At 54.4% G+C, this 22,920-nt stretch overlaps 1 protein-coding gene across 2 annotated transcripts; it reads right to left on the bottom strand.

Annotated features, from left to right (window-relative positions):
* Positions 1-1,638: 1,638 nt before the first annotated feature.
* URM1 (ubiquitin related modifier 1) lies at positions 1,639-17,053 on the bottom strand. 2 transcript variants are annotated; one of them, XM_064579364.1, is made up of 6 exons: positions 16,884-17,053; positions 12,646-12,716; positions 10,128-10,214; positions 4,397-4,478; positions 3,037-3,085; positions 1,639-2,707 (listed from the first exon to the last, which is right to left on the bottom strand). In XM_064579364.1, exons 1-6 carry the CDS (start codon positions 16,916-16,918, stop codon positions 2,639-2,641), a joined length of 393 nt encoding a protein of 130 aa, XP_064435434.1. In that variant the 5' UTR covers positions 16,919-17,053; the 3' UTR covers positions 1,639-2,638. The 2 variants fall into 2 exon arrangements, with proteins under 2 accessions (XP_064435434.1, XP_045739213.1); XM_045883257.3 differs by lacking the exon at positions 10,128-10,214.
* Between the last annotated feature and the right edge of the window lie 5,867 nt (positions 17,054-22,920).

Here is a 22,920-nt window from a genome sequence, read left to right as displayed (position 1 = left end):
CTCCAGTCGATCGCGTCGTTTTTCCCTTTTTCAAATTTCGGCCGGGAACGAAGCTGGCACGCCGCGGCGGGGCATGACTGTGGTCCGGGGAGCCCGCCCTCGGCCCGAGCCGCAGCAAGTCGGGGGCGAAAGAAGATGCCGGCGGAACGCGCTCGCTAATTCGTTTTGAATTGGTTTTAACCTAGCCCCCACCAATGCCCCCCAAACAAAAAAGCCTAAACCAACCCCTAAATCCCAAATAAACCGACCCCTCCCGCCAGCCCCTCCAGACGGACCGATGGGCTGAGCCTCCTCCAGCCGCAGCAGGAGTCAGGAGTCGGAGAAGCGTCGAGAATGATGCGCTCCAGCCGGGCAATCGCCTCGGCTTTGGAAACAACTTGGACAAACGAATCCTTTTCATTAAAGACAAACCTTCGGAGATGGTGGGGTTTACTTATTCGTTTATTTCCTCAAAAGTGGGGGTTCAGGAGTTGTGGGGGGGCAGCTGGGTGTTGCCGGGGCTGAGCCCAGGTCACCTGTTCCTGACCCCCATTCCGCTGGGGACTGAAAATGACCCACAATGCTGCAGAGCGGGGCTTGGGCCAGTTTCAGCGATGGTGCTGGTATCCCCCACCCAGGAGAACCTGGTTTTCTCAGTGTATCCTCCTGCCCTACTCCTCAGCATTAATTGGGGTGCCCTGGCAGAAGGGATATCCCAAATCTACTCTCCCTCTTCCCAGTGCAGGCGGGAAAGGAATTCTATCGTCCTGTTTCCAGGACTTGGAATCCCAGGTGGGACAATGGGCCACTCCAGTGGGGCTGGAGGCAAGGAGGAACCTCCAGGATACAGGAATCAATGAGACTGTAGGGGGCCATTTCAAATCCCTTGCTCCGTTCCCTAACATGGAGACCCTAACCGCAGCACCTAGTTTTCGTTGGTCATAACAGCCTTTCTAGACAGCAGTTGGACCCCAACACTGGCCTTAATTTGCACTCAGACCAGCTCCTACCCATAACCCCAACATGGCTGGCCCCCACCTACACATACCCAGAGGGTCTCTACCCGTAGATTGCTGGAGAGAAGCCCAGAAGCCAGGGGTCGTGTGTCCTCTAGGCCTTGAGAATGATGTGCATACACATCCCCTCCACCCCCAACACTGCTGAGACAACCATTTGGCACTTTCATCTCCACAGGAGAGAGGTTCTACCTTAAATTATTGACATTTAATGAAAAACAATGTTTTGGGTGGGATGATGTTAATGCCCTAATTTTTTTTTTGAGGTTTTTTCCCCAGTGAAGTTTCTTCTCCAGGTCATGGGAAGGGAGGTTCAGCAGTTTGAGATGACACCCCCATTCTGGTTTCTGGGGCTGCGGGCTGCAGCTGGTGGGACAAAGCCTGGCCTTGGACAAGTAGAGAAGTGTCCTGGGACCCAGACTGGGCAGCACAGACAGGCTCTGCCATCCCCTTCTCCAGATGGCCCTCTCAGACCATTCTCTCCCAGACAGTCTGTGTAGTCTGGGTTTGAACCCCTGCCCTCTTTTTGGGTGAAGGGCAGCTCTGAAAGTCCTAGGCTAAGGGCAGAGAGGTTGGACCAGGGACCATGGCTGGGGGGATGTGGAGTGCCACTGGTTTCTAAGGATGAAGCTCCAGGCAAAGCTAGTAAACACCCTAGTCTTTTATTTGCCCAAGGCCAGCTGTTGCAGGCAATGAGGCCCCAAGACTTCCAGAAGGGATGAAGGGAGGAGGGGCAAACCATCCTGCCTACCAGGTGCTGCCTGTCCCCACCCTGCTTCCTGCAGGAGGTGGGAAAGGAGATAAAGTCTACATTTGTGCCATCAAGGATCACACCTGCTTTCAGATACTTATAAACATTCAGTTGCTGTTGAGGAGGAAACTGAGGCACTCTGACATCCCAGGCCTCTATGTGCCAGTCCAAGCTTTTGCCTGCTCCTCTTTCTCTCCAGAATGAGCTGCAGGCAGCCTTTTGCTGGGGGAGGGTCTTAGGAGCCCATCTGGTGGCCTGTGGGGGGGGGGGAAGGCCAGCCAGGGTCAAGGGCTGGGGATGGGGGAGCAGGAGGAGGGTGTGGTTGGACGAGCAGCTGCTGGGAGGGGGGAGTCAGCACTGAATAGGGGACCCCAGCTGGGGTTCCATAATGGTATCAGTGGGGGACAGCCAGAGCCCTCTGCTGTCTAGATGGGGAAACTGAGGCAGAGACTCCTCCCATCTTGGAGAAGGGAGGGGCTTCCTATCAGCTATTCCTGTCCATTCATCTTCCCCACGAAGACACTACAGCCCGGGAGCTGGAGTGTCTCGTTAGTGGTCACTCGATGTTTAGACTGAGACACAAGGAATGGAAGGCAGCTGGGTCACCTGGCCAGGGAGCCCCCTCCTGTTGTGACAAAGCAGAGGGGCACCCTCCCCCACCTCAGCTGCTGGGGAGGGAGGCAGGGCTGAGCCTGCCCGCCCCCACTCACGTGCCTGAGAAAGGCTCATTTTTAGCACCTGGCCTCTTTTCCCTGCCTGGAGGGAGCTCGGGGGACAGAGCAGGGAAGAAAGCAGCCAAGAGGGACAGGGAGACCTGGAAGCAGGGCCCCAGGGGATGTCTGATTTTGCTCTTCTCCCCACGCCAAGGGAACCCGGGCCCAGAGCGGGGCCCTCAGCCGCCATGCAGCGTGGATATGAAGAGGATGCTGTCCTGGTCCTGCAGCTGGTAGTCCAGCTCGCCCTGGTCCAGGAGAGAAAGGAGACGTCAGGGGCTTCTCCTCAGCTGTCGGGAGGGGAGAAGGGGGCTTGGTCGCTTTGGGAGAGAAGGATAAAACCTACCAGAAAAATGGGTGCCCTGCATATTAACCTGCCAATCTTCGGGATGGAGGCGAGAACACCACTTCCCCCAGCTACCTGTTCCTTCCTCCCTCGGGTGGGAGACTTGAGTGGCCCCACTTTGGAAGCCAAGTGGGACCCGGGACTAGCCAGCCAACCCCGCTGGGCCTGAGGAAAGACCCAAGGCTGTCCTGGGGAAGCAGTGAGGGGAGGGATGTCTCCCGAGGTACTGACCAGCAGTTCCCAGTCCGCATCGTTAACCAGCACCAGAATTCCTGGCCGCCTGTGGGAAAGAGGGCATGAGGAGCTGGGAGTGAAGGGCAGGAGGCAGTTGGCAGCAGGGGCATAGAGGCTGAGACACCTGGGCTGGAGGACAGTGTGGTGGGAGCTTGTCCTCCTGAGGTTCTGATGAAAAATCACCCAGGAAGTGGAGGGGACACTGAGTCTAAAGGAAACCAGGCCAGACAGTCGTAGCTTTTCGGGTGATACGGAAAACGGGTACAAATTCCAGCACCACCTCCTAGACCTCAGGCAACTCATTTTGTTTCTCCGAGCATCAGTTTCCTCATCTGCAAATGGCACAAATTACGCAGCCGTCCTCCCAGGTCTGCGCCAGAATGAGACGGGACGATGCATGGCAGGCACCTGCCTGCCTGTGTCTACCCCTGTAACCACTGGCAGCAGCAGTTTTCCAGGGCTCTCACCTCACCCTCCTGGGCCTCCCGCAGGCCTGTCCTGGAGATGAGGCTATCTTGGCTCTTCGGAACCAGGGAAGGCTGCCCGGGGCCTCAAGCACCCACATACCCGAGAGCAGCCCTGCCTGCTGTAAGGCAGGGGAGGCTGACATCTGGACAGCTACCCGCCTGGCAGCAGCCCAAGGAGCACTACTGTCCTTGGGGGGTGGCCTCTGGGACGGCAGGACCGTGACCTGAGCCAGGGCTTGAACGGCAGCCTTAGCACCCAGGGCCTGCTGGTGACCTCCGCTGCAAGGGGATGGTGACTGGCTCCCACAAGTGCCTTGCCCACCTCTCTTACACCTTAGGCCTCCTTCTTGTCGAAGCAGAGTGACTTCTTGGCTGTGACACGGAGTGTGGCTCTTTTCCCAGGAGGCCAGGCTAGGTCCGGGACAGGTCCAGAAGCTCTGGGCTAGGGGCAGGGGTGTGCTCACCCCAGTGAGCACGAACGTGCGCGTGTGTGCGTGCACCTGCGCACAGTGACTCCCTGGGATTCTAGACCTGTGCCCTCCAGGACGGCATCTAGGAGGCACCATTCTCATTTCTAGGGCTCAACGGACTCATGTGCTTTGCAGCTTCTACACTGGACAGCACAGAATACACAACATTTCCATCATCACAAAACGTTCTACGGGACAACCACAGTCCCAGATTGTCGAGGGATGCAAGGGACTGTGGGCAGCATCTTTTTCTCAGGACTTCCTGTACGGAGAGAGTAGCTGAGGCCCAGAGACAGAGGGAGGATAAAGGGGAGAACAGGACCCCAAGAAGGCTGCAGGTGAACCCAAGGATAGGGGCTCAAACCTCCTTCCCCCCTGCCCCCGCCTGCCCTCCTCAGGGAAGGGAAGAAAGGGACTCACACGCTGTCTCCCTGGATGAATAATTCTGGCCGCTCTTTTAGCAAATTCTTCTTGATCCAGACAAGGAGGTTCCGGATGTCCCCTAGAGAGGAAGGCACAGAACAAGCTCGTGTCAAACCCCAATGATTCCCGGCCCCCAGAACCTTGCCTGGATCAGAAGGAAGTGAACATGGGGCTCAGAGGCCTCTTTTAGACCAGGCTCTTGTGACCCCTGGACTTTCAGATTCCCAAAGTGAGGAAGGGGGCTAGGTGACCAGCATCCTGCCAGAGAGGCCTTCAGAGAAAGTGGTGCTGCTCAAGGCTTAAAGAGGTGACGGGGCCTCAAGACAGACAGGCTTCTGAAGGGCCCGGCAGGACCCCCTCCACCCTTCTCTCTCCAGCCAGTCCCAGATGGGGAGGACTCAGCTTTGCCCTCAGAGGGGTCTGCATATATTTCCCTTTGTGAGGGAAGAAAAACAATTGCTGAGCCGATAACATCAGTTAATTTCCTCTGGCAGAGGGAGAGAAGGATCCTTCACCAGCCAGGGCCGCTGACAAATCACTGCCCCGCTACCCCCACCTTCACAGAGTCCCCCCAGGCCAGGGACGGCCACCCTGAATAGGCAAGAGGTTCAGGATCGAAAGGGCCTCTCCTGCTCAGCTTGGACACTGAGGTCAGCCACTCTGGGGTTCTGGGACAGCCACTGAGCTCTGTGCACATCATGTGGAGGCTCAGAGCTACCTGTCCCCTGGATCACCTCTCCTTTCCTAGGAGCAGGTCCCAGGCCACAGCACACTGAAACCTGGCTCCATAAACACCTCAAAGCCTACAGCCCTCAAATGTCCAACTGTCTCCTCCTCCAACAGACTGTCTCCTGAGGCTGCAGTTCCTTCTCTCCTCGAGACCACTTGAGGACTGAAAGCCCCGGGGAGACAACTAGTCTCTAGGAAGTCACAGGGGCTTGAGGCCAGCCACCTCCATCCTGACTTAGTCTCCCGGAGGGATCGGCTGTCCTGGACCCATGCCTGAGCAGAGCTCAGAGGCGAAGCTGAAGAAGGGCCCAGGCAGCGCCTTGGTTTCTCCATGCAGAGTGACAGCCCCGGCCTGCAGCTGAGGAAAAGGCTGCTTGGCTGAGAAGCTCCGCTCTGCCCCAGTCTCGGCCCAGAAGCGTGTCTCCACCACAGAACCAGCCTCGGGCAGGGTTTTAAGGCATTCTCCCTGACCTGCATGCCACCCTCCTGAGAGGCAGGCAGGCTGCACCCGGGACGGACCCATTCACTCTGCTCCATGCCAACTTCCCTGGAGTGTCCGCCAGCAGAGCACGGGGCCATGGGCAAAGTGTCCAAGATCTGAGGCTGCCGCCTTTCAGTTGTAATTCCTGCTTTTAAACAAAGCAGATTGGAGTCCTCATGGTCCCTGGAGCGGGCAGGGGATGCAGAGTGTAGCCTCCAACTAGCTGCAGTCCATTTGGACTCCTGGCTGGGTTCCTCCCTGAGGCCTGGTCTCAGAGGCTCCCCTTCGGCCTCCATCTTGGCACTGTCTGGTGGGCCGCCAGCCCATACATCTTGTAGCCGCTCGATACAGCCGATGGGGTCTGATGCATCCATCAGCCGGCCGTGGCAGGCGGGGCTGTGCCTGTGTGTGTGGAGGAGCCGAGAGGCACTGGGCAGTGCCTGGCCCGAGGGCCACCAGATGCACCTCCACAGCCCCGGCTGGCCTGTACAGAACCGGGACCCAGTTGGGTCAAGGGCCCGGACTCCCTCCAAAAGGAGGGGGCTTCTGCTCCACTCTGGATAGGCTGAGGGGAGGGGGGAGGGCTAGTGGTCATGTCGGGGTCATCCAAGTGATGGCACCATCATGGAGTCCCAGAGGGGTGGACTGGGGGGTGAGTCTGCTGTCGGTACGGGCTCATTTATCATGATGCTCCTCTTTGCTGAGGTCACTCCCTCCCTCCTCTGTGCCCCCCAGGCCTGCCCACATTCTTGATAGCCTGTTTCCATGGTGAGGTCGCCGTATTGTTCCCCCATGCCTGGATTTGGGGGTGGGGAGAGGTGGAACTCGCTGCTCCCTTCGCAGGGAGGACTTGCAAGGGCCACACAGCCTGGCCTGAAACACACCCCCAGGGACATCTTGCTAGGCTTGCTGAGGCCCAGACAATATGCAAATAGCCTCCAAGCCAGATGGTCGGCTTCCAAAGGCGCCCAGGGGAGGAGGAAGGGTTGAGCAGAGTCAGGGACTGGTGGCTCTGGGGAATCTCCCGTTCATCTTCCCCCTCTAGGTCCTCCTGCCTTCCCACTCCACTGAGGGTGGTTTCTCTCCGGGGATCCCATGTAGTCACTCACAAGACAAATATTTATTGAGCAACTACTATGTGCCAGGTGCTAGGAAGACAGCCAATTAGTTGCGATAAATGCTATCTCCTGAGTGAGGGGGCAGGAAAACTTTTCGGAAGATGTTCGCATTGATGCTGAGGCCTGAAGGATGAGTAGGGCAGGATGGGGAAGCACCCCAGGCAGAAGAAGGCACATACACGAAGACCTGAGGCAGGATGGAATTGGCAGGTTTGAGGTAATAGAACAGAGAAGACAAGAAGATCAGCACGAGAGCAGGCCGGACCATGCGGGGCATGCAGGGGCCTTGTGACAGATCTGCTCTGGAAGAGGCCTCTCCTTCCTCGTGAACCCCAACTGTGCTCTGTGGGTACAGAACCCATGCTGTCTGGGCCGCTGCTCCACGTTTCTCTGGTGACGCTCGGTATCAAGATCCAGCTCAAATGCCCGGCATGTCCTGAGGACCCCGCGCAGTCTCCCACACAGAACCTGCCTGACGTATTTGCTGAAAATGCGGACAACTGCAGAGGGCGGAGGAGAGGTTGAGAACAGAGGCAGTCCTGGTTCTGAGTTTGAGCCATTACTTCCTGGCCCTATGACCTTGGCTGTGGGGTTCTCTGAGCCTCCGCTTCCTTCTTTGGGGGAATGGTAAGAACACCCCACAGGGCTGTTGTGAGGACCGAGTAAGATGATCCATATAAAGCTCCTGGCACATCCGTGCTGTAATTGTTCTGTGACCCAGAGGGAAAACCTGTACCCTTTGCCCTCTCCCAATGTCTTGAGCTTCTGCATACTCTGCTCAGGCCCCTGGCCCCCTGGGGATGGGCTGCGACAGCCCGGCACTCATGGGATAGTGCTGGGACTGGCTGGGGCTTTTCCGAGGGATCCATTACCTCGCCATCAGAAGTGCGAGGGCAATGAGGGAATGGGGGGGACTGGGAATGGTGAGGGAGCCCCAGACACTGGCCTTCCCTCCATTTTATTTATAAAAATCATTTTATTGATTTATTTTTTAAAGTAACCTCTATATCCAACGTGGGGCTTGAATTCACGACCCCAAGATCAAGAGTTCAATGCTCTGCTGAGCCAGCCAGGTGCCCCCTTTCCTCCATTTTAGATGTTCAGACCCCTAACATGCTCCCGGGACAACCAAGGTGGAAGGACTCACATTCTGAGGCTGTGGGGGCCAGAAGGCCGGGCTGGATGGGCACCTAAAACAAGGTCTCCATGAGGAAGTCTGGCCTGCGCATTTGGGGAAGAGCAGGAGTGGGAGCTGCTGTGCTGTGGCAGGGTGGTTAAGAGTTGGGGTTCTGGAGCCGGGAGACCCTGGGCCGCTGCTAGATGCCCTGCGCAGGAAGTCACCTTGCCTTTCAGTCTCAGTGTCAGCCTCTGACAAATGGGGACAGCAATTCAAACCCCAAAGCACTGCCATGAGGGTTCAGGCATAAGGTAGCAGCAGGCCCTGTGGAGTGTCCAACACACAGGACAAATGTCCATTTGCCCACAGTGACTCAGGGCTCCTTATCCTCTTGGCTGCCAGACTGCTCTCCTGAAGGCTGCCGGCAAAGGGGCACCACACACACTACTCTTAGAGAGCACCAACAAAAGCTCCCACCAGGATCGCTCGCCCCAGTGGACTGTCCTTGTCTGGGGACACTGACCATCCACTGTGGCAGGGGCCCTCCACTGGTGTCCATCCTAGCTTCTTGGGCTGAAAGAGAACAATCCCAAGGTCTTATCTGATAATGAACCCCAACTGCAACAGACCCACATCCAGCCTCTCTTTGATCACCTCCAGGGAGAACTTTTCTCCTAACCAGAAATCTGTCTTCCTGACACTCCCAAGGAGCCTGGTTGGTCCGTGGGGACCACACCAACAAAAGCGGCCCCTCTTCCCCATGCCACTCAGATCTGGGAGAGCTGGATCCCCTAAGTCTTCTCCTCCATAAGGTTAAACCGCTCCAGTTCCCACCAAGTCCACCAGGCTCCAGGCTCTTCTGGGAGCCCACCCCAGGCCTTAGTTGAAAAGGGAGAAGAAAGAGCAGGGATGGGGGGAGTAAAGGAGAAGAGAGGGTAGAGGGAACATCAGAGGGTCCATTTACAAGTGAATGGGGGTAAGAATGGAGCAGTTTGTGGGCTAAACTGGCCTCAGAAGGAGGTTTACAGATGTGCAGGGGACGCTCCTCATTGTTTAATTAAGCAGAAAGTGGATCTTTTCAAAAGCAATTTTGCACAGGGACTGGGAGGGGTTGGGGGAGAGGAGGGCAGTGGGGAGGGGATCAGCAAACAGGCCCCAGAGCAGAGAAAGGAACAGCTGGCCCCAGAGAGGCTGTGAAATGCATGCTAAGCAGTTTAAAGCGCCGGGAGCTCCCTCCAGCTCCCTAGCCGGCCACCCTGTAATACAAAGGCAGGGCAGAGGGAGAAGGGCAGGGAAAGGTGAGGCCTACTGTCTCCTCCTGGGGACCAGGGCAGGTAAGGACCACACGGGGACAGTCTGTCTTCCCTGACATTTTGGGTTTGCTCCAGGCCACTGACCAACCATGGGCTGGGGGCCTTGCGTTAAGAGACCCTTGATGTATAAAAGCCAGCCCCCAGTGGCCGCAATGTCCGAAACTGATGGCGCCTACCAACCCCTGTCAATCAAGGAGATGGCTGTTAGGACATCCCCCTCAATAAGCATACCTTCTCACCAACACAGCCTGATGCCCAGAATTATGGGCTCAGATCTGGAAGCAACTTCTCCAAACTGTGGATGTCCAATGGGTAACCAGCTCAATAAAGACTAAATCTAGCCCAACCTCCCGTTTCACAGATGGGAAAAAAGAGGCCCGCAGAAGTAAGTGATCTGCAAATGCGCACTGCCAGGGCTCCTCTTGCAGGCTCGCCCCCTTTGGCCTTGCCCATCCTCTTTCTCCAAGTTGGCTGGGTTGGAAGCTCTCCCCTGGCCCAGGACCCAGGGCCCTGGAGTCCCCTTGTTTGTGAGACTTGTCACAATCCATAATCTTATGGTTGCTATTTTCTCTGCTGGAGTCTCCGAGACCTGCTTGGCCAAGTGGCAGCCCCTGGGCTGGGAAGGCTGCCAGTCGACAGAGCTGGGCACGGGCTGGGGGGAAGAGTGGGACTCTGCTGGCAGCACCCGTTGGGCTCCTGTGTGCCAGGGTAGTGCCTGGCAGCTGGCAGCCGGCTCTGCGGCTGCAGGGTGACCTACGCCTCTGGGCGCAGCAGGGAGAAAATGGGAACCAGGGGTGGAGATCCACAGCCAAGGGCCCGGAGACTGAGTCAAGGGGCCATTTCAGCTTCTCTCCCCTGCTTGCTTTTCTGCCATCCCGGAGAGGGGAGGGGAGGCCCCCTCTACCCACTAAGCAGTGAATGAAGGACGAGAGATCAAATACCTGGGTCTTAGCCCTGCCTCCCTACTTACGTAACTTTGGACAGGTCACTGTCTCTCTCTCTCTCTCTCTCTCTGAGGTTTGGTTTTCTTGATCATATATAATATCCACTGGGGTCACTACAAAAATCAAAGCAAGTAGCTGTTGAAGGCATGAACAAATGAATGAATGAACGAAAGAAAAGTGTAGAAACCAGAAAATACACTGCAGGTGTGAGATGTCATGTGACTCAGGGAGTTCGTGGCTCCATGTAAGGACTTTGGAGACCCTGAAATCTGGTTCTAAATCCCAGCACTGCCATTTAAATAACCATATGGTGTGGACTAAGATGACCCCTGGCATCTCTGAGTTGGGGTTTCCAGTTTTTAAACTGGGAATAATAATGGCAGTTACCACCTAAGAATTTGTGACAATTACTTGCACAACCAACCAGGGTTGTGCCTACCATGCCAAACTCAGCCTGTGGTCCTCATCACACTGGCCTTTCTTCAGTTCCTAGACCACCCTGAGGCCTTTGACCAAGAGGCCCTCACAAGAGCTACCCCCTCTGCCTGGAATGGGCCCCAGCACCTCTGCTCTCCCTCCCAACTTACCAGCCAGCTGCTTTTTACCCTTCAGGCCTTCACCTCAAAGTCATCCCTTTAGAGACCTTCCCTTACCGCGTGCTCTCCTTCAAAGCACCTGTTTGCTCTCCTCATGCCAATGCCCACCACACTAGGTGTTTCCTGGTTTGCTGCCTGCCTCCACTTCTACTACACTCCATGCATCTGTTTTGCTCACCACCAAGAGCCGCATCTGTTTTGCTCACCACCGAATACCCAGCAACTAGTCCAGTGCCTGATACAAAGGAGGCATCAGAACAAGATATGCCAACCCCAACCACAGAGTGAGTACCTCTTCCAGCTGTGGCACATGGTAACCATTCAACCAATGGGCGAATGAGAGGGACTGGAATCATTAACCCTGGGGACATCTGAGCCACGCAATCGCGGGGTAAATGAATCATAACTCATGAGACTTTACTAACTTCCTGGCCAGGTCTTTACGGCTGGATCCTTGAAAGGCTTCTTCTGAGAGCCCCTTGTTCCCTCCCCAGGCTGTGTGGCCATCTGTCAAACTAAGAACCAGTCACCTTTATCTTCCTGGGTCTTCCCTCACCGGGGACGCACACCGCCCCCCAGTCCTGACATTTCACCCCAGCCTCATGCCCACTCCCAGTTCAAGGATGGCAGCGTCCTATGCTTCGGTTAACGTCCCCCGGCTCGGAATGTGGCAAACAACCCCATCCTGTGCCACTGCTCTCCACCCCAAGGCAGGGTCACAGACAGCCTTGGCAGCCAGTGAATTTGGACAACTGTTTGATTCCTGGCAGATGTGTGTCCAGTTCCAGAATAACCCCGTCAGAGCTCATGACCATTTCTCAACTGCCTGCTTCCATGAACCCCATTCCCCTGCCTCCTCACGGGATCGATCCCCCCACCTCCCGAAGTATCTCAGCCTTAGGCGGAGATGGGCTCCCATTCTGAGCGTTCCGCTTTTTTTTTTTTTTTTAAGATTTTATTTATTTTTTGACAGAGAGAGACAGAGAGAGTAAGAGAGGGAACACAAGCAGGGGGAGTGGGAGAGGGAGAAGCAGGCTTCCCGCAGAGCAGGGAGCCTGATGCGGGGCTCGATCCCAGGACCCTGGGATCACGACCTGAGCCGAAGGCAGACGCTTAACGACTGAGCCACCCAGGCGCCTCTGAGTGTTCTGCTCTTGTGAGGACCCACTGCTAGGGCTGCAGGGCACCTCTGGGGTTGTGATGCCCAGGCCCCTGCCTCTAGGCTACACGGATATTTACCCAGCTGGACTCTTGCAAGTTACCTCTTCAACCACTGCCTTCCCCGCCCCCCCCGCCCAGTGTGAAGGCAGAGACTGGCTCATATTTGCATGTCTCCCCAGTGCCTGGTACATGATTTGCCACACAGGAGCTGCTCAGCATATACTTGTTAAAGGATAATGAGCAAGTACTTGAATGGACAAACAAAAACATCTCACTGTCTCCCTTAGTCAACTTCCCCAATCCTTTCTGGCTGGATACTTTCCGCCTCATCTAAACCCCCTCACCATGTGAGCCCATCCACACTGTTCCATTCTTGATGAAGGTGACCCCCTTCACGAGGACACCTCTCTGCTGCCATCGAGTAACAACGGAGATGCATGCTATGGCTTTTAGCACATAGGGACTTCCGTCCTTACCTCATATGTAGGAACACTAAAGCTCAGAGAGGTGAGGCCCCTGGCCTAAGGTTCTAAGGAGATCCAAACTCCCAGTCTGTCTGAATACAGAACCCGCATCTGTAAGGACGAAGCTAAGCTACCTCCCTCCTGCAAAGCTGGCTCATCTTAGAGAGCATGGGGGAAGGGTACTCTAGTGATGTCTCTTCCTTACTCTCCTCTCTCCCTCTGGCCAGGGAAATTCTACCCATTCCCTCTTGAACAGGGCTGAGTGATGCCTTAGATTCCCGCTCAGCAGCCCCCAGAGAGGGGCCCAGAAAGCGCATACTCACAGGGCTCCTCCTGTCCGGGTAAGGTGACCTGATGTTTCTTTACGCCATCGAAAAGGAGTTCCGCGCCGCCTCTGCAAAGGAGGGCCAGAGAAAGACAGCCAGGTGAGCTCCTGCAAAAACTTAGCCAAGACTGAAAACTGAGGAGGGGGCTGACATTAGAAGCTGAAGAGATGCACAGACTGAGGTTCAGGGACAGCTCGAGTACCAGTATGTGACTGATTCTCAAATTTGACTTCCTGATATGGTCTAGTAGGATGTAAATAAGTCCTACCAATGACCAGGCACCCAACTTTGCAGACTCTCATTTTTACTCCTCTACTTTCTCAAGAGGCAGCTTAGCATATGGGTGCAGAGCACAAGCTCTGGAGCTGTTGCCCCGAGATGCAGACCACACTCCACCTCTGCCTGATGCCCAGACCTTGGGCACGTGACTTCATGTTCTCAAGCCTCAATCTCTTTCCGTCTACACAAGTGCTGAGAAGCCACTATCAGACATGATGGAGACCCTGTGTGTTGAGGGGTTTCCTTTGGCCAGGGGAGGGTCTGAAATGGCCCAGCTTGTGCCACACACTGCTGGCCTGGTGGGCACACCACAGTGCTGGAGGTTGAGACTCCACTGGGCTTAGCAATAACTTTGCCATTTACAAGAACACTCTTCCTCTCATTTCATCCACAGGGCAAACCAGGTAAGGAGTCAGGGAGGCAAACATTATCAGTTCCATCCGATGGAGAAGCAGACTGAGGCCTGGAGAGGTTAAGTGACTTGCCCAAGGTCACAGAGGCAGTGGCTGAAGTAGGATCTAAATTCCAACTGGTTTCTGCTCAGCCCCAGCAACCTTGACAGAAAGAAAACAAGACTCCCCAAAGGTCAGGAAGCCCCTTGAAGGCAGCTTGGTTCACTTCCGTGTGCCAGCACCTGGCCAAGGGGAAGCTGGGACAGCAGAGATGCTTGGAGCCAAGTCCAGAAGCTGGGGCTTATGATGCGGACACGAGGGCTCTTTCAATGCCCCACAGTGCTTCTTCCTCTGGGTCTCCTGATCCCCATCTCAGACTTCACATGGATCTTAACTGAGAAGGCCTTAACAGACTTTTGATGGATGTGACGCCTCCCACCCCACCACCCTTTCCCAATTTCAGAGAACAGAGATGTCCTGAGACAGTCCACTGGGAGGCAAAGGCAAGGCAAGCATTGTCATGGGGGAAACATGGGGCGACTGTCATCCAAACAAGGTCACGCTTTGTTGATGCAGAAATGTGGAGGGGGAGAGGAGGCCCATCTGTGGCCGCGCGCAGGGCCATTTCAGCTGCAAGCCTGCACAGAGCCTCCATTTATCCCCTTCCAAGAGCCTCGTTCTCTCCTGGGTGGGGGCTGGCACATGCAGCAGCTGGGGTGGGGGAGGGTGACAGGCAAGGAGCTCAGGAGTTGGGGGTCAGAGAAGAGGGGTGGGAACTGGAGGCACTGGGACCCAGGCAAACAACCAAGAGTGGCCAAACCTGGTGGTGCCAGGCTCAGAGGCCAAGGCTGTTTTTCCCTTTGCAAGTGGAGAAAGGGAGAAGCAGTCTCGCTCAGAGTGACCCGTCACCACTGGGTTCACTGGCTCCCAAGGGAGGGGCTGGCATTTCTACTGCCAGCACATCTGGAGGGGAGGAAGGTGAACACCCAGCCTCTGGAGAGATTTAGGGAGGCGGGCAAGGGGCCTGTTTTGGTCCCAGAAGAGAACCAAAGCCAGACATTCTTATGTCCCACAGGGTCTGCTGTTCAAACTCAACTAAGGAGTTACATCTGAAGCTACTTCATCTTCCCTTCACCCCCTAATTCCTGATGGGAGTGTTTGTTGGTACCAGTGGCTGGTACAGACGATCCCCAAACTGCCCTCCCTGTTTCTAGCTTATCTCCATCAGCTCATCTCATGTATTTTTTGTTTTGTTTATTTATTTCCTTTCTACCTGCTAGAGTACAAGCTCTGCCTAAAACAGGGTCTGACACACGGTAGGCACTCAAGAAATATTTGCTGAATGAATGAAAATGCCCATTCTTCCTTCTTCTCTGACCTCAATGGCCCTGCCTCCCTTTGCCAACACCTACAAGTCTCAGGAAGAAAGAAAAGGGGTGAGGGAAAGGGAATCTCACATCTGGACACACAACACATCTCTACTGCATACTTTGAGCCTTGTGTGATCTAAGAAAAGGCACCGCTCAGGACAGTTCAGGAGGCAAGACAAAGGAGGGCAGAACTCGTTCCTCACAAGAGAGTGAACGGTGTGAGAGATCTTCTAGAGAGTCTATCAAAGCTGGTCGGACTGACAGGACCACATCTACTCAGGGAAAAGAGGCAAAATCCTAAATGGACTCTTCAAGGACCAGAGTGGCACTCAAGGGACAGAAGGGAGAGAATGATGGGCAAGGTGGTTTCTTTGCAAATCTGCTCAGGTTCACAGTGAGGGGTGAAGGAAGTCCACTAAGAAACGTAGATAATGAAAGAGAAGCCAGGGCCGAAAACATGCACTGAGACAAAGAGAGAAGGAATCTGGGTTTGGCATACATCTTAGACATTCTTGCTTCCTGAGAAGCTGCCATTCTCACAGGACACTGAGGTGGTGAGAGGAGGTGTTAGGAGATGGGGAGACAGGGGAGGAATGCTGTGGGGCTCACTCTTGCTCTTGGGGGTGAGGGAGGCTGAAGCTAGAGATGTTTAGGCTAGAAAAGGGGTAATTAAGCTAGTCCGTAAGCTCTGGATGGCAGGGACCCTATCTTCCTCATAGTAGGACTCCCCACGGCTGCCAGCAGAGTACCTGGCAGACAGACATTCCTGATGAACAAGTACCATGTCTGACTCAGTAAGGACGAAAGGTAGGCTGACTGCAGATAAACCTTAACACCGGCAGTCTGCAGCTCTTTTCAGCTCTGCTGAAGCCTGTCAAAACAGCAGGGATCCTCCTAGAACCAAGCTATAGGAGGGTGGGGTGGGGTGGGTGTATAGCTGAGCCAAGGGTCAGTGAAGCAAAATAGTCAGGAGGCCAGACCAGTATCGTTCTAATTGGACCCATGGGGCCAGACAATATTGTCAATTAAAATGCAGTTAACATTCATGAGACTACTCCCTTATTCTAACGGACAGAAACACTGAACACTGGAGGACATGGACAGAGTTCTATTTATCTTTGTATCCTCAGTGCCTGGCTCACTGCCTGGCACATGATAGGCACTCAATAAATGGCTACTGAATGGACTATCCAGTGAAGGGAAAACATGAAAGAAACTGGGGGCACCCCATGGAAGGAAAGGCATTTATGGCCAGAGGTTTTAAATTACCGTTTCAGACTTTCCCTTTCATATAAGCCTTGGCTTGTTTATCTTCACACACACACACACACACACATACACACACACATCTAGTCCCGGCGTTTCCCATGTGACTTGAAATTCTACCACCCATCTGTTGGGTCTCAGTTTCTTTGCCTTCTCTCCAAGCTCTGCAGTTTCTCTCAGCTCTGAAATCACATGACAAACCTGTTTGTAGGGGACAGAAGATAGTGGCTTGAGGAGCCTTCCTCCCTGATCTGGGTTTGTTTAGCTAGTGGTGTGTGTGCCCCAAGCCTGCTCCTCTCGTCTTGGGCATGCTGTACTGCCAACTCAGCCTCCTCCACCGTGCTATTTATTTATCCCCGTATCTCCACCTGACTCAAGATCTGCAGAAGGCAATCAGCAAGTCTCCTGAAGGTCCTGAAAGGGTTTCAGGTCTGTTTAACACTCCCAAATCTTGAGAAAGAGAAGGAGTCCCGTCTTGGCTACACATCCCACGAGAAACAAGGCTCTAGGAACCGTGTAGGCGGAAACTGCTGCGCGAAAGAAGAAATCTGGGGGTGAAGGGTGGTCCTTCTCGGTTCTAGGAGCTCAGATGCCAGACACACGGGCCTGGTCCAAAACGGGATTAGCAAGGAAGGTAAGGAGGCCGCCAGCTAACCGTCACGCCTTTAGGGTCCGGCAGGGCACAGGGGCACTGAGGAGTGCCCAGAGAGCACCTCCACGACTGGGCTTGCGCCTCTATTCCCGGACATACGGCCTCGTCGCCAAGGGAGACCGAACCTCTCAGACTCTCCGAGGCGGGTGGCGTAGCTCTGGGAAGGCGCCGGGAGCCTTGGCGATTCGGTCGTGACGGGGACCAAAGCAGAGGGAGGGAAGTTCCGGGCCCTACGACTTCAATCCATCCCCAGGGCGCCCAAGCTCTGTGACTCACCCGAACTCCACCTCCACTGACAAGGGCGCGGCCATGTTGAGGAAGCCGAGCTCACAGGAAATTCCCTTTCAACTTCCGGCGTTCCCGCCCCACTTCCGGTAGGCGCGGACGGAAGAGGCGGTACCCAGGGAGCCATCCTCCGCAGCTATTGGAGGAAGGCGGAGAGCGAAGAGCGGAGGGGAGGTCACGGCGCTGTTGGAGGCTCTCGGTCTCCTCTGCCTTTTAGTGACGGGGTTCAGAGGGCTGGGTGGGCAGCGGCTTGTGGGAGCCGTAGCGAGGTGGGCCCCGGGCATCTTTGTGCGGTACCTGTGAGCCACGTTACTGTTTATCTTGCAAAAGTTAACAAATCTCTCTTAAGCCCGCACACCGCTTGGGTGAGCCCGTCCATTCGTCTTGACTTGAATTGTAAGTGACTGCAAATCTTTATTTCCAGCCCAGCAATCTCTCCTGAGCTATCGAGTCGCTATGCATCTGCCCCTTTGGTTATCGATTTGGGATTTACTCACTCAACAGATATTTATTGCATGTCCTCCGTGTACCAGGCATCTTGGTGAGTGTTATAGGTGTGTGTGGTGAACGGGATGGGCAAGGTTCCTGCCTTTAGGGCGTTCACGGGCTAGTGGGCGAAGCTAGCTCTAATCAAATAAACGAACCAGTATACTAATAAATATAAAATCTCAAACCGAAAGAAGTGATCTGAAGTCACAGGAACTTCAAAAAGAAAACAGATTGGGCTGGACCTGAACTGAGCTCTAAAGCCTGAGTAAAGTAGGTGGATGTGAGGGGGAGAGAAACCTCTGGGAGCATTCCAATGAGGAGAACAGAAGATGCAAAGGCTCTGGGTGGGAGACCATGCCGGGGCACCCCAAGAAGGGAAGGTGGAAGTTGGGAAGCAGAGGACCTGGTAAGAGATGAGGCTAGAAAGGGGGCAGGGGCCAAATCATACCTTGGGAGCCAGGTAAGAATTTAATCTCTATTCTAAGAGCAGTGGGAGGCCTCAGAAAGGTTTGGGGAGGGGGTGACATTTGAACTGTGTTTTAAAATATCCTTACCTGGGGCACCTGGGTGGCTGAGTTGATTGAGCATCTGACTTGATTTCAGCTTAGGTCATGATCTCAGAATCCTGAGATCCAGCCCCGAGTAGGTCTCTGAGCTCAGCAGGTGTCTGCTTGAGATTCTCTCTCTCCCCATCCCTCTGCCCCCCCACCCCCCACTTGTGTGCGGTTTCTCTCTCAAATAAATATTTTTTCGTTTTTTAGATTTTATTTATTTATTTGACAGAGAGAGACACAGCGAGAGAGGGAACACAAGCAGGGGGAGTGTGAGAGGGAGAAGCAGGCTTCCCGCTGAGCAGGGAGCCTGAAGTGGGGCTCATCCTAGGACCCTGGGATCATGACCTGAGTCGAAGGCAGACGCTTAATGGCTGAGCCATCCAGGCGCCCCTCAGATAAATAAATCTTAAAAAAAAAAAAAAAACCTAAACTAAAAAAGTAAAATAAAGTATCCTTACTTGCTGCAGTGTGAATGGTTTGAAGGGGCACGAGGAAGAAGATAAGACTACTAGAGCCTGTTAACAAAAGCCCAGGGGAGAATTGGAGTAAAGTAGATGTCCCCAGAGTGTCTAAAACACACTTCCAAATTGAACTTAGCTTTGGTAGCGTACGGTGGGGTAGGCTGATGGTCAATGGTGGAGCGATAAAATGGTTAAGGGCAAGGAGTTTAGGGTGCCTGCATGGTGCAGTCGGTTAGACTCGATTTTTTGGCTTGGGCCATGATCTCTGGGTTGTGAGATTGAACCCTGGGTCAGGCTCTGTGCTCAGCGGGGACTCGGCTTGAGACTCCTTCCCCTCTGCCCCTCCCCCCACTCATTCTCTCTCTCTCTCTTTCTCTAAAAGAAATAAGTAAAATCTTAAAAAAAAAAAAAGAGCTAGGCATTCACCTGCCAGCTTTATATCCAAGTCCCACCACTTCTAGCTGTTTAAGTAAGTCCCTTAACTTACATGTCTGTGCCTCAGTTTCCTCATCTGTAAAATGGGGATAACAACCCCTAACTCATAGGGTTGTAGCGAGGACTAAATGAGTTCTTGGCACAGTGCCTCTTTCCCTAAAACAGGCCCTCCCCTGTGTTCCTCATTTCAAGGATACCACTGCCACCCACTGAAACACTCAAGCAAGAAACTTTGGGCATTGTTCGTAATTCTCTCCCATATTCAAATAACCGATTTGGATTCATCTCCCATCTCAGCTGATTTTGCAACCCCCCAAATCTTTCACCACCACCACCACCACCACCACCACCACCATCACCTGCACCTGTACCTGCTTCTCTGCCTGCCTGCCTCCCGCCTCCCTCACTCTGGCCTTGGCTTCATTGCACAGTTTGACTCCATGGAGATCCCTGAGCCATTTCAATGCATTAGGCACTGTTCCAGGGCACTGGCAAAGTGAAGACAAATGAGACACATCCCTGGTCCTCAAAGGGCACAAAGGAATCCTGCGGTAAATGGAAAGGCCCCACGTGTACCATGCTGTGCGGGTTGGTCACTTTCCCTCTCTGGAACTCAGTTTCCCTAATCTGTAAAGAAGGTTGGGGACCAAATGATCTAAAGTCCTTTCAGCAAAAATATTCTAAGTTTCTTCCACTAGACCCAGCTCCTGTAGGGCAGTAATCTTGCCTGATTCATCTTTGATCCTTGGCTTGTGGTAGGGAGCTTTGTAATTGTAGGGGTTTGATAAGTGCTTGCTGAATGAGTGAGTGAACACATCACTCCCTGCTCAGTCATTCACTGGCTTCTCTCTGCCAAAGGTAAGGGCCTTCCTAGAAGGTGTTCAGAGCCCTTGAGCCTCTGATCTCAGCTCACCTCTATGAATTGAATATTCTCTCACCCTAGGAACTGACCCCTCCTGGGGCTGGAACACAAGAGCTAGGGAGCATTTGAAGGGCTTCAGCCATCTGACAAACATTCACTGAGTATCTGTTAAGCACCAGGCCCAGTGCTGGTGCTGGGAACACAACAGTGAACAAAACCAACAGGTCCCTGCCCTTTTGGGACTGTTCTAGGAGAAGACACAGATGTAAAAATGGACCACGTGGTGTGATCAGTGTTACAAAGGGGGCATATGGGGGCCCTGTGGGAGCTGGAGGAGCGCCCTAATCCAGCACTGGGATCAGGGAAGTCTTCTCGGAAGTCACACCAAGCCCAAATCCAAAGGAATGGTGGGAGGGAGAGGGCTCCTAGGAAGGAGGCATCTTCCCACATCTCAACAGACAGGGATTCCTCTATCTTCTTGCATAGTCCCAGAAATGGGAGCTCCCTTCTGGGTAAATCAGCCCATTCTGGGGGTGCCTGGGTGGCTCAGTCAGTTGATCCGTCTGCCTTCTGCTCAGGTCATGATCCTGAAGTCCCGGGATCAAGCCCCGTGTTCCCTGCTCAGCGGGGAGTCTGCTTCTCCCTCTCGCTTTGCCCCTCACCTCGCGCTCTCTCTCTCTCGCCCACTCTCTCAAATAAATAAAAGTTAAAAAAAAAAATCAGCCCATTCTGTGAATGCCTGGGTCTCAGAAAGTCCTTCCTTCTCCTGACCCCAAACCTACGCCACTCAACCTCTTTAATTAGTAACAATATTAGTTTAACGTACTCATTCTAAGAGTGTTTATTGAATGCCCACCTTACACCTGCCAGGTGCTATACATGCACACTGATTGACTGCTCACAGGGACTACTCTTACCCCATTTTCCAAATTGAGAGAATTGAAGCTCAGAACCAGTGGTTTGCGCATGGTCCCTAAGTGTCAGGCCTCAACCCCAGGTTGTAGCACCTTCAGTATCACTGACCCTGACGGCTTCCCATTGGGTCCGGATCACCCAAATGCCTTCCCCTGGGATCTACGCAGACGAGGGGAATTGGGCCCCATCCCCCGTCCTCCAGCAGGCCAGCCAGCCCGGGCGTCGGCCTCCAGCCCCTCTGAAGCAACTAGGGAGACAAAGGCGGGGTCTGCGGGGGGAGGCAAGGGCGCGGGTGCCCCCCTGCCCGCTGCCCTTTGTCTTCCCGCCTGCTCCCCTCGTGCGCCCCGGGAGGCTGGGAGGCGCCTCTCTCAGGCTTCCTCCTCCCATTCTTGTGCTAATTGGGTGTCAAGCTGAGATCAGTGAGAAAGAAATCCGCCCCGGCTCGGGTTAAACTGCCGCCAAAGACGAGGGCTGAGCCCAGAATATCATTAGGCTGGGAGGAAGCAGGGCCCCCTCCTTGTGGGGGAGGGGCCGGCCACGCATTCAGGCCCCTTTGAAAGTCACTTGGTCACCTCCTCCCTTACTGCCACCGCCTCAATGGGCCCCTCGGAGGTATTTAACCTTCTTCCCAGGGATCGAAAGTGATACACTAAGCACTGGCCTGGTCGGCCACTTGCCTGTCCTGAGGGCGGTAGGACCTCCGGGGATGCTCGAGACAGGCTCCTTCCAGCCTCCCCCTGGCGCTGTGGCAGATGCGAATACTGAGGCTCAGGGAAGGCGGTTTGCATCCCAGCGCTGCCATTCACAGGCTCTGTGGTCTTGGGAGAGGCTTTGCCTCCCTGAGCCTCAGATTCCTCATCTGTGGAATGGGGATGAAAATAGTAGCTGCTTTGTGGTATGGATTTAATGAACCAATGCACACAAAGCACCAGGCACAGAGGGGCTCCATCCGTGGTGGCCATTAGCACGTCTAAGGAAGTGGGTCTGACCAATGCAGGGACCTCCTAGCATAGCCCCCAGTCTCTGGAAGCGTGCAAGTATAAGTGCCCACAAAGGACTCATTTTTCGTATCTTGCTTCAGCTCTACTCCACCCCCAACCTGCACTCCCCTGCAGCCTCACAGCTTGTTGTAATCTGCCCTGCTCACCATGGACTTCCAGGCCTTTACGTTTTCCTCCTGCTCTGTCTGAACACTTCTGCCTCCAATTCTTGGATAACTCTTCCTTGAAAAGCCTCTTTGACCAGGAAAGAGGACTTCCCACCCCACAAGGGCCCTGGGTTAGTAGGTGTAGCTAACCACACACCCTTTGCTTCTTTATTCGCTAGTTTTACTCTCCCGTCCCCAGACAGTCGGCTCCCAGGTCTCTCTTGCTCACCATGCACCGCCTCTGCCCCGTCCCCCGTCCTGCGTAGGTCTTTAGAATCTGCTCCATAGATGAACTTACACCGTACTCTGTAAACTGTGAAACACCATATAAACGTCAAGAAATGCCCAATAAGCAGTCGTGAATGTCACAAGGACACACTGAGAATCTACTGTGTGTGCACGATGATTCACACAGCAGTGGTTGAGGATGATCAGAGGCAGATGGGAGAGCTCCCAAGGCCCTTCAAAGGGGGGTGGAAGAGTGGTGTGGAAGTGGTCAATTCAGGCCTAGTCTGGGGTCTTAACACCTGAATATAGATTTTTTTTTTTATCTTGTAATCTCCATTTACAGGGGAAGAAACTGAGGCTTAGCCTGGCGAATGGACTCGAACACATGCCTGTTCAAGCTGGAGCTTTTAACCATCACTCTATACTGCCTTTTGGTGACTGTGTTCAACCTTAAGGAAGGAATGGGGCCCCCTGGTGGGGGGCGCTATCCCATTAGAAAGCACTCACTGCTAAGGGTTAAAGACAAAGCCACGCTGTCAGGTCCAGCCCCTTGGAAATCTGACCCTAGGCCCTCAAAGCCCTGCCACGGGGTGCTCTGGGCTGGGTACCTGCCTGGGCCTGAGGTGGGACTCACAGCCCCTCCTTCCCACTTTTGGAGGCTGAGTGCAAAGGACCAAGATGGGATTCTCTAAGCTCTGCATGCCCTCTGCTGGTCACACTGGGACACTGCAACCGTGACTGTCACCTCCCCCCCCCCGCCCCGGAAACCCCCTCAGCACCTCTCTCCAAGGACTCCAGCTCTGCCCCCCACTTTCCCCCAAGAGCATCAGATTCCTTTTTCAGAGTCATTCCTCCAGGAGGCATCCCGTATCTCATCCTGGCCCTCCACCCTGGCTATCGGCTGCAGGCCAAGGGCGGGGCCCACAGTGGGCTCCAC

Source organism: Mirounga angustirostris, unplaced genomic scaffold (assembly GCF_029215605.1).
Source record: "Mirounga angustirostris isolate CCGP_5_RB_7025 unplaced genomic scaffold, mMirAng1.0.hap1 SCAF_15, whole genome shotgun sequence".
Classification (NCBI taxonomy): domain Eukaryota; kingdom Metazoa; phylum Chordata; class Mammalia; order Carnivora; family Phocidae; genus Mirounga; species Mirounga angustirostris.
The sequence above is the reverse complement of the archived record's forward strand: the minus strand, read 5'-3'. Positions and strand labels throughout refer to the sequence as shown.